The 11876-nt window shown below is 32.3% G+C and overlaps 2 protein-coding genes across 2 annotated transcripts; one reads left to right on the top strand and one right to left on the bottom strand.

Moving 5' to 3' along the window:
• The first annotated feature begins 655 nt into the window (after window positions 1-655).
• LOC127125201 (probable arabinosyltransferase ARAD1) lies at window positions 656-3317 on the top strand. The gene is made up of 2 exons (XM_051054198.1): window positions 656-2177; window positions 2440-3317. The coding sequence occupies exons 1-2, from the start codon at window positions 1224-1226 to the stop codon at window positions 2992-2994; spliced, it is 1509 nt and encodes a 502-aa protein (XP_050910155.1). The 5' UTR covers window positions 656-1223; the 3' UTR covers window positions 2995-3317.
• A 527-nt stretch (window positions 3318-3844) lies between these two features.
• Window positions 3845-11443, bottom strand: LOC127125185 (probable ADP-ribosylation factor GTPase-activating protein AGD14). The gene is made up of 13 exons (XM_051054197.1): window positions 11066-11443; window positions 10757-10818; window positions 8748-8835; window positions 8611-8672; window positions 8404-8500; window positions 7565-8020; window positions 5967-6617; window positions 5672-5785; window positions 5520-5591; window positions 5348-5434; window positions 4621-4747; window positions 4440-4485; window positions 3845-4157 (listed from the first exon to the last, which is right to left on the bottom strand). Exons 1-13 carry the CDS (start codon window positions 11159-11161, stop codon window positions 4103-4105), a joined length of 2013 nt encoding a protein of 670 aa, XP_050910154.1. The 5' UTR covers window positions 11162-11443; the 3' UTR covers window positions 3845-4102.
• Window positions 11444-11876: the final 433 nt, after the last annotated feature.

The raw sequence follows: 11876 nt of genomic DNA, 5'->3' as shown, positions 1-11876 counted from the left end.
TTTAAATTTAAAACTTCACAGTTAAGTGTGTAAATTTTAAATGGTTATTGTCAATTCATTTACATGTAACTAAAGAAAATAGTAACAATTATGATTGTTAGTATCAAACAAAACTATATAGATAGTGTACATGAATTAAATAATCATTTTAAAAACATATTATAAATCTTTTTCAAAATTCTATCTTTACAATTTGAGAGCCTAACTATATAATTAAAGAAATACATATTCTAATATATTTTTGTAATTTAAAGAGACGGTAGGTTGAGGAAATGTATTTGTTTTTCTTTTCTGTTCACAACACCCAGAAATTTTATAAATACCTCATATCTTAATTTTCATTGTCACAATAATTCTAAAAATTCCGACAATTTTTTATTTATTAGAGGTTGTTGCACTCTTGTACTTTTAACAAGGATAGATATTAAATATTTAATTAATATTAAATTGTTTTAAATTATTAAATTATTAAAAGTATTTTAAAAGATTATTAAATTTATATTTTAAATTTATAATCTAATAAAAAATATTAAATTATTACACTTTTAATGGCTTAATTTATATAAAAAATCTCAAACTTGTTCCTGAAAATATATTGCTACAATATTTATCTAGGATCTATCGCCTCTAATGTAAAAAAGTAACAACATTAAATTATTATTTGGCACAAAAATAGTGAAGTTCAAAGCATAGAAGTCCTATTCCATGGTAAGATCCTATTCACACGCTCTCTTCTTCAACTTCATTCCAATTCTCATCATAACACACTAAGTCACATAATCTGTTTTTTTATGTCAACAGCAATAGCTACAACAACTCACTAAACAACCACTTTTGTTTCTTTCTTCATGTTTCTTTCTTGACCTTCTATCCAAAGTTTGTACATTGATATTGTCAAAATTAGATAGAGTCATTGGTAAAGTTTTGTACTTTTGATTACCCTTTATCCTTAACTCAAATGGGTTTTCAACAAAATTGCATAATGTTGTTTATGTAGCTAGTAATCAATCACTCAAGAAATCTAAGGTTAGGTTACTCTTTGAATAAACCTTGTAAATATATATATATATGTGTGTGTGTTTGATTATTGAATATATTGATGATTGTGTTTGTACATTTTCTTTGAACCATTGAAAAAGTGATTCATTTCATGGTTGTGAATTGTGATTATATCAATTAGAGAGAGAAGTGTTGAATTGGTGTCCTTGAGTTGAGTACTAACTATGACAATGGTTGAGAGACATTTGGATTCTTTCAAACTTGTTTCTAAAAAATCATTGATTTTCTTCTTCTCAATGACATCAATCATGTTCCTCATGTCATGGTTCTTCGTCTTGCGATCCTCGAGTGGTCCGAATTTTATTGATCACAAATTGTTGCCAAGTTCAAAGCTTTTCTCCACCCTTGAAGATTCCATGTTTCATACGAAAATCCCGAATGGCGAGTCCTCCTTCGGGAACCGAGCAATACTCGTCGACAACGAAGATGTTGAAGACGAAAGTGAAGCTAGCAAGTCCAATGAGAATACAAAATGTAGTGATGGAAATGATTTTCTTCTAAAAGTTTTCATGTATGATTTACCGTCGGAATTTCATTTCGGACTTTTGGATTGGAAACAAGATGGCAAAAATGTTTGGCCTAATGTTAGAACAACCATACCTGGTTACCCCGGAGGTTTGAATTTGCAACATAGTATAGAATTTTGGCTCACATTAGACATTCTTGCTTCTGAAATTCCGAATGCTCCAAAGGCGAAGACTGTGATTCGGGTTCAAAACTCTAGCGAAGCCGACATAATATTCGTGCCCTTCTTTTCGTCGTTGAGTTATAACCGAAACTCAAAACCTCGTCCACATGAGAAGAAAACTAGGAACATGATACTTCAAGAGAAGTTAGTGAAGTATCTAACATCTCAAGAGGAATGGAAGAGATCAAAGGGAAAAGATCATTTGATTATGGCACATCATCCTAATAGTATGTCGGATGCAAGAATGAAATTGTGGCCAGCTACATTCATACTTTCAGATTTTGGAAGATATCCTTCAAATATAGCTAATGTTGAAAAAGATGTGATTGCACCTTATAAGCACTTAATCCCTTCTTATGTCAATGATGATTCAAGCTTCGAGAGCCGCACGACATTGTTGTATTTCCAAGGAGCAATTTATCGAAAAGATGTACGTATGTCTCTCTTGTTTTGCTCGATTTATTTGAACTCATCTACTGTGAAAATGGCTTATGACATTATCTATCAGATGTTTTCAGCGCATTTCCATAAGCACTCCAAGAGAGCTTATGAAAATTGCTTATATGAAAAGTTTCACTTTGTTTTAACTCTTGTTATAGGAATAACTTATACATAAGCACTTACATGATAAGCCTTTATAATATAAATGCTTATGCTTATTGACTTCAATTTTTGTTTCATCTTATGATTAGGGAGGTTATGTCAGGCAAGAGCTATATTACTCATTGAAAGACGAAACAGATGTACATTTTTCATTCGGAAGCATTCAAAAAGACGGAATCAAGAAAGCGACGGAAGGCATGCGATCATCGAAATTCTGCCTCAACATAGCAGGCGACACCCCTTCGTCGAACCGTTTGTTTGACGCAATTGCTAGTCATTGTGTGCCTGTGATCATCAGCGACGAAATCGAGTTACCATTCGAGGATGTCCTAGACTACTCTGAGTTCTGTGTATTCGTTCGAACTAGCGATGCTGTCAAGGAGAATTATCTCATAAATTTCATCAGGAGTATAAGCAAAGAGGACTGGACAAAAATGTGGAAAAAGTTGAAAGAAGTTGAACATATTTTTGAATATAATTTTCCATCTAAAGATGGTGATGCTGTACAAATGATTTGGCAAGCTGTTTCACATAAAGTTCCTGCTATGAAGTTGAAGTTAAATAGGTTTAGGAGGTATTCTAAGTCTCCTCCAAGTATAGACAAAGATTTGAAATCAATAAATTTACCTAAAAGCTTTTGGTGATAAAGATAATTTACTCAGCATTTAAATTATTGAATAATTGATGTATCCGATCAATGCAATGATTTTTTGTGTTTATAATAGCGATAGGATGTAGCGTTCCTTAATATCAAGTTATGCACTTAAAGAGAGACATCTGGATATGAAAAAGAAAGGATTTAATTATGTAACAAAGGAGGTTGGTATTATAGAGGAAAAACATTAAAGTTGCATCATGTTATAAAGTATTCTGACATGATATTTATGTTGATGTTGCAGTGTGTTTGGCAGATGTAGGATTCATGATAGAAAGAGGATTTGAGACAATTATGAGCCTTTGTAGTTAGGATATTTAATGAAAAATTGTTATGTATATCTTTTATTCAAACATTTTCAACAACTAGAAACATGTTACACACCATATAATTAAGATTGTGTTTCTCAAGCAGTTTGCATATTAAATGCAGATGCAAAAATTTTAAGATCTAGTTTGCATACCTTTATGAAAATATCATGTCTTTGTCTCTATTTCTCTTATGAAAGATATCTTAACATTTTCTCTTTTAGATTGAGCTCTCATTGTATCTATCATTTTAAATTATGGCAGTTAAAAAATATTGAATCGGACTATAAATTATAGCTCCAAATCAAACAAAAACTTTCTTTATAAAAACCCAAAATGTATTATTGTCTATATAGAACAACTCCATTGGCAGAGAGACATCAGATTGCAGAGACAAGGATCCCTGAAATGTACTACCAAATTAAATTTCTTTGAATCTAAGTGTACCAAGAAATTGTTCGAACCAGTTTAGTTCAATTCGCAAACTATTAGTTACAATTCAACCTAAAGTTTTCAACAAACCCATAAAAATTAATAGAATAATGTGAAATATCCTTAATAGCCTCAATCTCAAAATATCAAGAATTCTAACTATTATGTGTTCAATTAGTAATACAAATCATCACATGAATATAGTAGGGGACTGAATTGCAATGCTTCCTCGAGTGGAAGTAATGAGTTACATTTTGATCTAAAAAACATCAACATTACTTCATTCAGTACCTACCTAACACTGGCTACACCCAAATTTCTATTAGGAAACAATAGTACAATGTACAAGAAGTGTTTCTAAGCAAAAGGATTTCCGCCAATCGAAGCAACTGGTTCTTGTGCTTGGATGTTCCTGTCAACATGCAACTCAAGTGAAAACAAATGCATAGAATGGACTATATCGTCTTTCATCAACGTTTTAAAAACAAATAGAAGAATAAAAAGAGCTGGTAGGTCACGTAGTCGAAAACAGTGCTGCCAGTTGCAGATTTCAGAAAGTCCCACTATGTAAAAATAGTGCTATGGCAGATTTTTAACAACATTTTGTACTAAATAACATGTAATGTTGTCTAAATTCCGCTATGCTATAACAATAAACAGCAGAGACAAAAAGAATGCATGCGATGCAACTTACTGTAAGTGGGAACTTGGTGTTTGCACGGTCATGAATGATAAACCACCTACATAATTGAGTCAAAATAAGAGTAAAATTCTAGTAGGAAAATTGCAGACGATATGAATTTGAATTAACTACTGAGATGTGTGTGAGTACGCATGAGGTGGTTCAATCTTTCACTTCAAGTTTTTAGGATTACCTTCACCAGCAGAGGAAATATATGGTGTCGCTGTATTTTGAGGGAGCCAGGGTTCAGGGATACCACCAAATGTGGCTGGTAAGAGGGCATCTGGAAGAGCAGCTTGCAAAGAGCCCATATCAAGGAACTGCAATTGAAAACCAGACAAATTAGATATGATGGGAAACTGAAGATCATGTTAGCATCTCAGTCTCCAACATGACCAACATTGTAAAATTTGTATCTTTTCAGAATGCAGAAACGTGACCAGAGTAGAGTGTTGAAATTCATGCTTCAAGAATTAATTGAAATCAATTTTGAAAGATTTTTGAAGATGTCTTTGGTGACATTTAGATTCTATGGTTTGGACATGTAGAAAGAAGTCATGTAGATTTTGTGGTAAGGAGAATAGATCAAATAGAGAAAAGTCAAACAATTAGAGGAAGAGAAGATCTAGAAAGACTATAAGAAAAATTATTAAGATCTCAATATTAACGATTTGGATAGAAGCATAGTCCTGGATAGAACATTATGGCGAAAGTTGATCCATGTAGCCGACCCCACTTAGTGGGATAAGGCTTGGTTGTTGTTTGTGTGTGGTGACGTTTGAAAAACTAATAATGTCAATTGGAACGTTACAATTAAAAAATGAATAGACTAGAAATACTTCAAGTATTAAGTTACAAGAAGAACAAGATATTAATCAATAGATCTGCATCTATACATGGTCTAAGAGACTATGACATACCAAATTGCTCGGCTCTACATCAGAATCAAAGGGAAAATCGAATGGATTAGTTGATTTACGACTGATTCCATTAGGCTGAATATCTCCCTGAATGAAAGAGTGCAAAATTACAATCAACCTTAAGCACAAACCAGTAGAGAAAGTGTGGTGAAATATATGATGAGTCACTTACGTGTGATGGGATGACATGATTATCAAAACCTCCAATAGGAGCAACACCTTGGATTCCATCTTTATTGGGTCCCTGATTTTTATCATAGAAGAACTTAAACCCAAAATTTGATCATATAGATTGTCATGGTAATACAACAAGCATACACCAACCTCAGAAGAAGCACTTAAACCCGAAACCTCTGATGAAAAATAGTGCAAATTTAATCCTTGACTACTGCCATCCACAGGAAAATGTGTACCAGAATCTTCAAATGCATTCCATGACTGTTCAGTCGCAAAATACAAAACTTGATTTAAGTTTCAAATTATTCTGTAATGTTTTTTTTTAAGTTTAATGTGGAACAAAAGCAAAGAACACCGTCCATTTCTTATGCTTGTGAATAGTTTTATATCTAACCGAGTACAAGAATGCAAAACCAACAATGGACCGAACTTCTGAACTTACTTGAGTATCTGTAGCCGCAACAGGAACTTGTTTTACGGCATTCCATACACCGTCTTGCCATACATCAGATGTAACAGAAGATACACCAACATTAGAAATTTCAAAAGATGGCCATTGCATATTACCATTCACGGTGGAAAATGGATCAAATCTATCCTGCAAAGATTCAGCACTTAAAGGTACTGCCGCATGAGTTTCCACTTGTGCATTAGATGATGTGAACTGAGGCGTATCAAATGTTGCCCACCCTTCATTTTTAGGGATGGATATCTCCACCGATTTTGCATCAGAGGTTGCAGTAGCCTTCACAAAGAAATCAATAGATGCGACTTGGGATGTTTGTGTAGGTTGATTTCCCTTGAAAGATGTAGCTGCAGTCATGTCAGATAATTGAAACAGATCTCCCAATGGAGCTTGAGATGGTGCAGCTGTTTGAGAAAGAACAACAGATGAAGCTGATGCTACTGGTGCCTTGGAAAGATCCAAGCTAACAGATCTTGCAGGTTCAGATGGCAGTGAAATTCCTGATGCATTATCTTGAAGGGACCCTGAAGATTGGACAGCTTCCGAGAAAAAATCAATTGAACTGCCAGAATTGTAAGATCTTAAGGTTGAAAAGTTGCTGTCGGTTGGTTGCAATGATGTAGTTCTCTGAGGAATGAAAACAAACAAGTTTCATGTAAAATATGTCAGAGAAATACAAGATCCACTTGCTTCAAAAATATGACCAAAAGCACGGTGAATGTAATGTAATAAATAAATAAATTGAAATATATAACCAAAGTTTTAATGATAACAAGTTTCTCAAACTAAGAAGCCAATTCAAACACGTAAAATTTGAATATTGGACATCACAAGAAAAAGACCGCAATTAAATTTTTAATAGTAGGATTGACACTGAAAACAGTGAGGTGTAGTAAGCAACAATCAACATAGTAAATCACAAACCATTGTAGGACTTGATTTTCTATTTTCCACAAGGCCATCTTACTATCTTTATACAATGTATGGCTATCTTCCCCTCTTACTGAGTAAACTATAAATGATTTTATTTTTTTCCCTTACTTCCATTCGTGATTTTTACCATTCATATCTTTTCTTGCTCTAACATTTATTTTCTCAGTATTATATTACATTTAAGAAAAATAGTAAGTGAGGGAAAATATTTTTTATTTAGGAGGGAGGCACAAGGCGATACATTCCGATGTGGAGATTCGAACAGTCCCTTTGGATTACAATAATAGACAGTCCCTTACGCTACCAACCACATTTAGTAAAAAGTCTTAACCTAATGGTTACTTGATATATAATTTAAATCCTAATTCTTAAATGTGGTCCTTCTATAAAAAAATATTCCAATACAGTCAATTAAAAAATGAATTTTTTGTATACATGGTATCTCATTTTAGTTTCCATGGTAAGAGTCTATCAGAAGAATGAAAATGTGAATAGATCTCATTCGGCATCTCAAGAAGTCTCACAATATTGATATAGCATTACTTTTATTCAGTGGCTTTTAGTATGACATTACTAGTGAAGAAAAAAATAACTATTTTAACCAAGCATATATATAAATACATCAGAAGAGTAAGACAAACCTGTGGATGACGAATTCCATCTGCATCTCTCTTGGCAGCGGCATTAGATTCGAGAGCTGCATTTTTTGCTCGAGTCCACATATCTTCACTTGAACTAGAACCAGGACGTTTATGAGATGGGCTGTTAAACTCAATGTCCTTACGAAACTGAGGAGACTGAACATCGGATTTGAATTGCTCATGACCACTGGACACGGAAAAGTCGGAATTTCTTGGACCAGATCCCTCATTTGCAAATCTTTCATCATTTGCATGATCACTGAAACGACCAGGACTATAGATAATACTAGACATCTTCCCTTCATAACGGATTTTATCTGAACCAGGCTTTCTCGTCAGAGCCCCTGCTTGCTTTCCATAGCGCCGATCCTCATATTGATTATCATATGGAGGACTTTGTGAATATGAATGATAAGAACTTGCACGTCTAATCTCGTCATCATGAATTGTGGGGCTCTACAGACAATTGCAGTTAAAATTGTTAGGCATTTAACTAAAGGTTGAAACTAATTTGGATTATAAGGACACTGGAGCATTTAATTATATATCTGGCTGATATTTTCATTGTTTCTATGGTATCATTCATCTTCACTAGTCTAAAATTTTAGTTAACAATTATATGCACAGCGTTGGAATTAGATCGGTGTGATCGCCAGATTCATATATAACATATTTTAATTTCATTTGTTTCATTTTTTTTAACTGAATAGAATTCAATGCAATTGCATTATAATATTTAGAACAGAGGTTTTGTTTAGGTGGAAAAAGAAATGGCAAATCAAGGCTTAGCCATATATGTACATATTCATATAAAGAATCGACGTCTAAGAATATATTGCCTGTGCATCTCTTGGAGGCCTTTCAGATGACTTTATTCCAGCATATCGTTTATCTACATATACATTCTTTATGAACTCCCTTACTTTATCAACGTTGCTGCAAAAACATACATGATAATGTCATATAATGAATTAAGCATATTTAGATATGTAAACCGCACGTTAGCTTAATAGCTATAACATCAAGCCGCATAATTATATTTGTACCTGCTATCTGGCAACCGTTGTTTTTGGAAGTCCCAATTTTTCAAATATATTTCCCTTGCACGCTTAATCAAAAGAATCACAGATAAATCTCGTTTCAATAAAGAATAGCCACATATAAAGAAAATTTGCCCTTATACCTGGTTACCGCCATTTTGAAGAGCATCAACTTCTTGCAAAGTGAACTTCGACATTGACACAGACTTCACACGATGAGTAAACTCACGACTGCATGACATTAAAATAGACAGTGCAATGACTATAAAACATCAACAAAAACTAATAGTAGAAGACAGAACACGATGTTTAGGAAACACAAAACAAGGCACATAACTATGACTATAAGTTGAATCCAGATCATTATTTTTTTATTTCTTTAATATTAAGATTCTAAATCGTTAATTTTTTATATGCGTGTGGAGTTTATTTAATAAATATAAAATCAAATATTACCTTTAGAAAACAATAACTATCAAGGAGGATTCTTTTTTTCTAAGAACATCTCACACCTAAAGTTGTTCACAAGTAAAGCATAAATCCATAAAAAGAATAATAATCTAATTCCTGATATAGAAATTATTTAATCAGTATCACAAAGTTTAAAGAAAATTGAGTGCATAAATAAAATTATTAAAATAATGCAAGTTCGTGAATATTTTCAACCAGAAGAACATCTAGCATCATCATAACATTGCAAATATGTCAAGACATCATAAGTAATATTTAAATATAACAATTAGCTGAAGCTGGTAATGACACCCTTTGTGTGCTATGAATTTGAATTCCTAATCCCAATTAAGTAGTTTACAATATGTTTATACCTATTTCTGTTTGCATGTCTTCATATTTCATTGGTATTGTTTTTTAGAGAAATGCTGAATAGTGTATATTTTTCAAAGGCACAAATATTGCTCGAAACATACAATACCACAAAATTGCCAGAAACAAATATGGAATTCAGTACATTTTCATATGGAAATATTGCATGCTCTGGAGCATGGGTATATGTAAAATGGTGAAGTAGCCATACCAGATACGTACCGGGTACACATACGCCATACGGTACTTGTCAGGTATTCAATTTTTTATCATTATTTTATTGTGAGTGAAATTTGAGACTTTCTCATATATTAATTAATAATATTTCTTATGAGTACTTGAATTTCTTTGTTATTGTAACTTATAACCAAACACAATTTTTTTACTTTTTAATCTTTTGTTCAAAAATAATGGCATACAAGTTTAGTATTTACTCAAAAACTTAATACAAAATATTCCAACAGAAAGTCACAAACTTCATACACAACCTCTGTTTTTTCTCCATTAAAATTCCACCTAACGCAAAAACTACATTTTCTCACTTCTTTCTAATCAAACAGAAGTTTGGAGGCAAAATCAATTTTGAAAATCACAACCAAACATGATAATTAAAATAAAAACAAAAACATGTTTGTCCTGCATAACGATAAGTCTGGAGAGCTAAAAAATTCGCCACCAATGAAGCACAGATACTCTAAAATCTATACCATATTGTATCCATTACAGACCGATACGCTCCGATAAGTATCGAAGGAGTATCCAAATTTTTTTATTTAAATAATAAAAACTAAAGTTCCGATACGGCGGCTACACGTTGCGATACGCTAGTGACACGTCTCCGATAAGCTACTTATACAACTACTTAATCTCATACGACTATTCATATTTCTAAAACATGAATCAATCTTCCTCATCATTAATTCTTCTTTTCTCAACTTTAATTACTTCATCACTTTCATTTTTGTTTTACAAGAATCAAATTTTTCCTTTAATTACTTTCCTCTCAACTTTAACTATCTTTTCTTTTTCTCATAATTCCTTTACCAACAATTACTATCAAATTTTGCAACCTCAATTGGTTTTCGTTAGAGAATGATTTAACTAATGTTTAATTTTAATATTTTATATAAGTATCTTAATAATATTGTATCCTAGATTTTTCAATAACGAACTTATCTCTATATCATTTCCGATACCCATATCGTGTCCGTGCTTCGTTGCTCCCCACAAACAAGTAACTAAACACATTTTAACATTCAGTACACGACAAAACAAAGAATAACAAAGAATGATTACAAAGCAAGCATCATTAAAATGAAAAGGAACTCACTGTATTCCACTGCAAGTTATGCAAATGAAGGTCCAAAAAGTTGTACATGCATACTGAGGTCCCTGCACAAAAATTTGAATTTCAATTAACCAAAACTCGACTTACAAAAGAGACCAAACCATGCATAAGTACCATAAAATTCCTAGAGCATTAGATCATAAAATCCAGCAACATTGCAAACCTTCTCAGTTCTCAGCACTAAACTATAACAGTTGATACATCTAAAACCAACACGGTAAACAACACAAGAACACAATAGGCCAAAACTATAACAGCTAAAACCAAAGAAGAACAAAAAGTTGAATTTACCAAACTATTACAGTTGATACATCTCCGATTCGGCGGAAGCTTCATAAGCCCCCTAATAATCTTCTCAATCTTCTCTTCTTGCTTTCTGCTCCCCATTTTAAACCCCAAAAAAACCCTAGAAACTGCAATTGAAATCGGAACTCTCTCAACGGAAAAAAATATTCCTAGATATTCAAAATTTTCGGAAACAGAGAACGGAGATTTCAGCCACCGAGAATTACGAGACGGTGGTGGATTCGTTTGATCTAGGGTTTTTGAGGGGTTACTGAATTGGCGAAAGGTTGAAGATGAAGAATGTGAAAAATAAATGTTTTTTTTTTATGATTTGTTTGGTTCACATAAAATGGATGAAATTGACAGAGAATATGCAAAAATAAATGAAACGTTTGCTTTGCTGTGAGTTTTTCAAATTTCAATTTTAGATTCTTTTTTTGTCGGCAATTATGTTCATTAATTAATTCCTTCATTTCTAAATCAGTTTTTTATAATGAATTTAATTGATATATATTGACAGTATAATAATTTTTTATATTTATTTTAACCATTTAAAAGTAATACCAACGGATGATTGTGACGCATTGACCGTATAAAATTTTTTACGTGTATAACAATTAATCTTAATATATATATATATATATATATATATATATATATATATATATATATATATATATGAACAATTAAATTTAAAAATGAAAATTGTTATATCATTATGTCGGTTTTTTTAAGTAATTTAGTAACTGACTTAAATAAAATATTGCACTTCAAATTTATGAGATCAGCCTATGCTATTATATCTATATTTATAAAA

Source organism: Lathyrus oleraceus, chromosome 1, assembly GCF_024323335.1.
Source record: "Lathyrus oleraceus cultivar Zhongwan6 chromosome 1, CAAS_Psat_ZW6_1.0, whole genome shotgun sequence".
Classification (NCBI taxonomy): domain Eukaryota; kingdom Viridiplantae; phylum Streptophyta; class Magnoliopsida; order Fabales; family Fabaceae; genus Lathyrus; species Lathyrus oleraceus.
The sequence above is the reverse complement of the archived record's forward strand: the minus strand, read 5'-3'. Positions and strand labels throughout refer to the sequence as shown.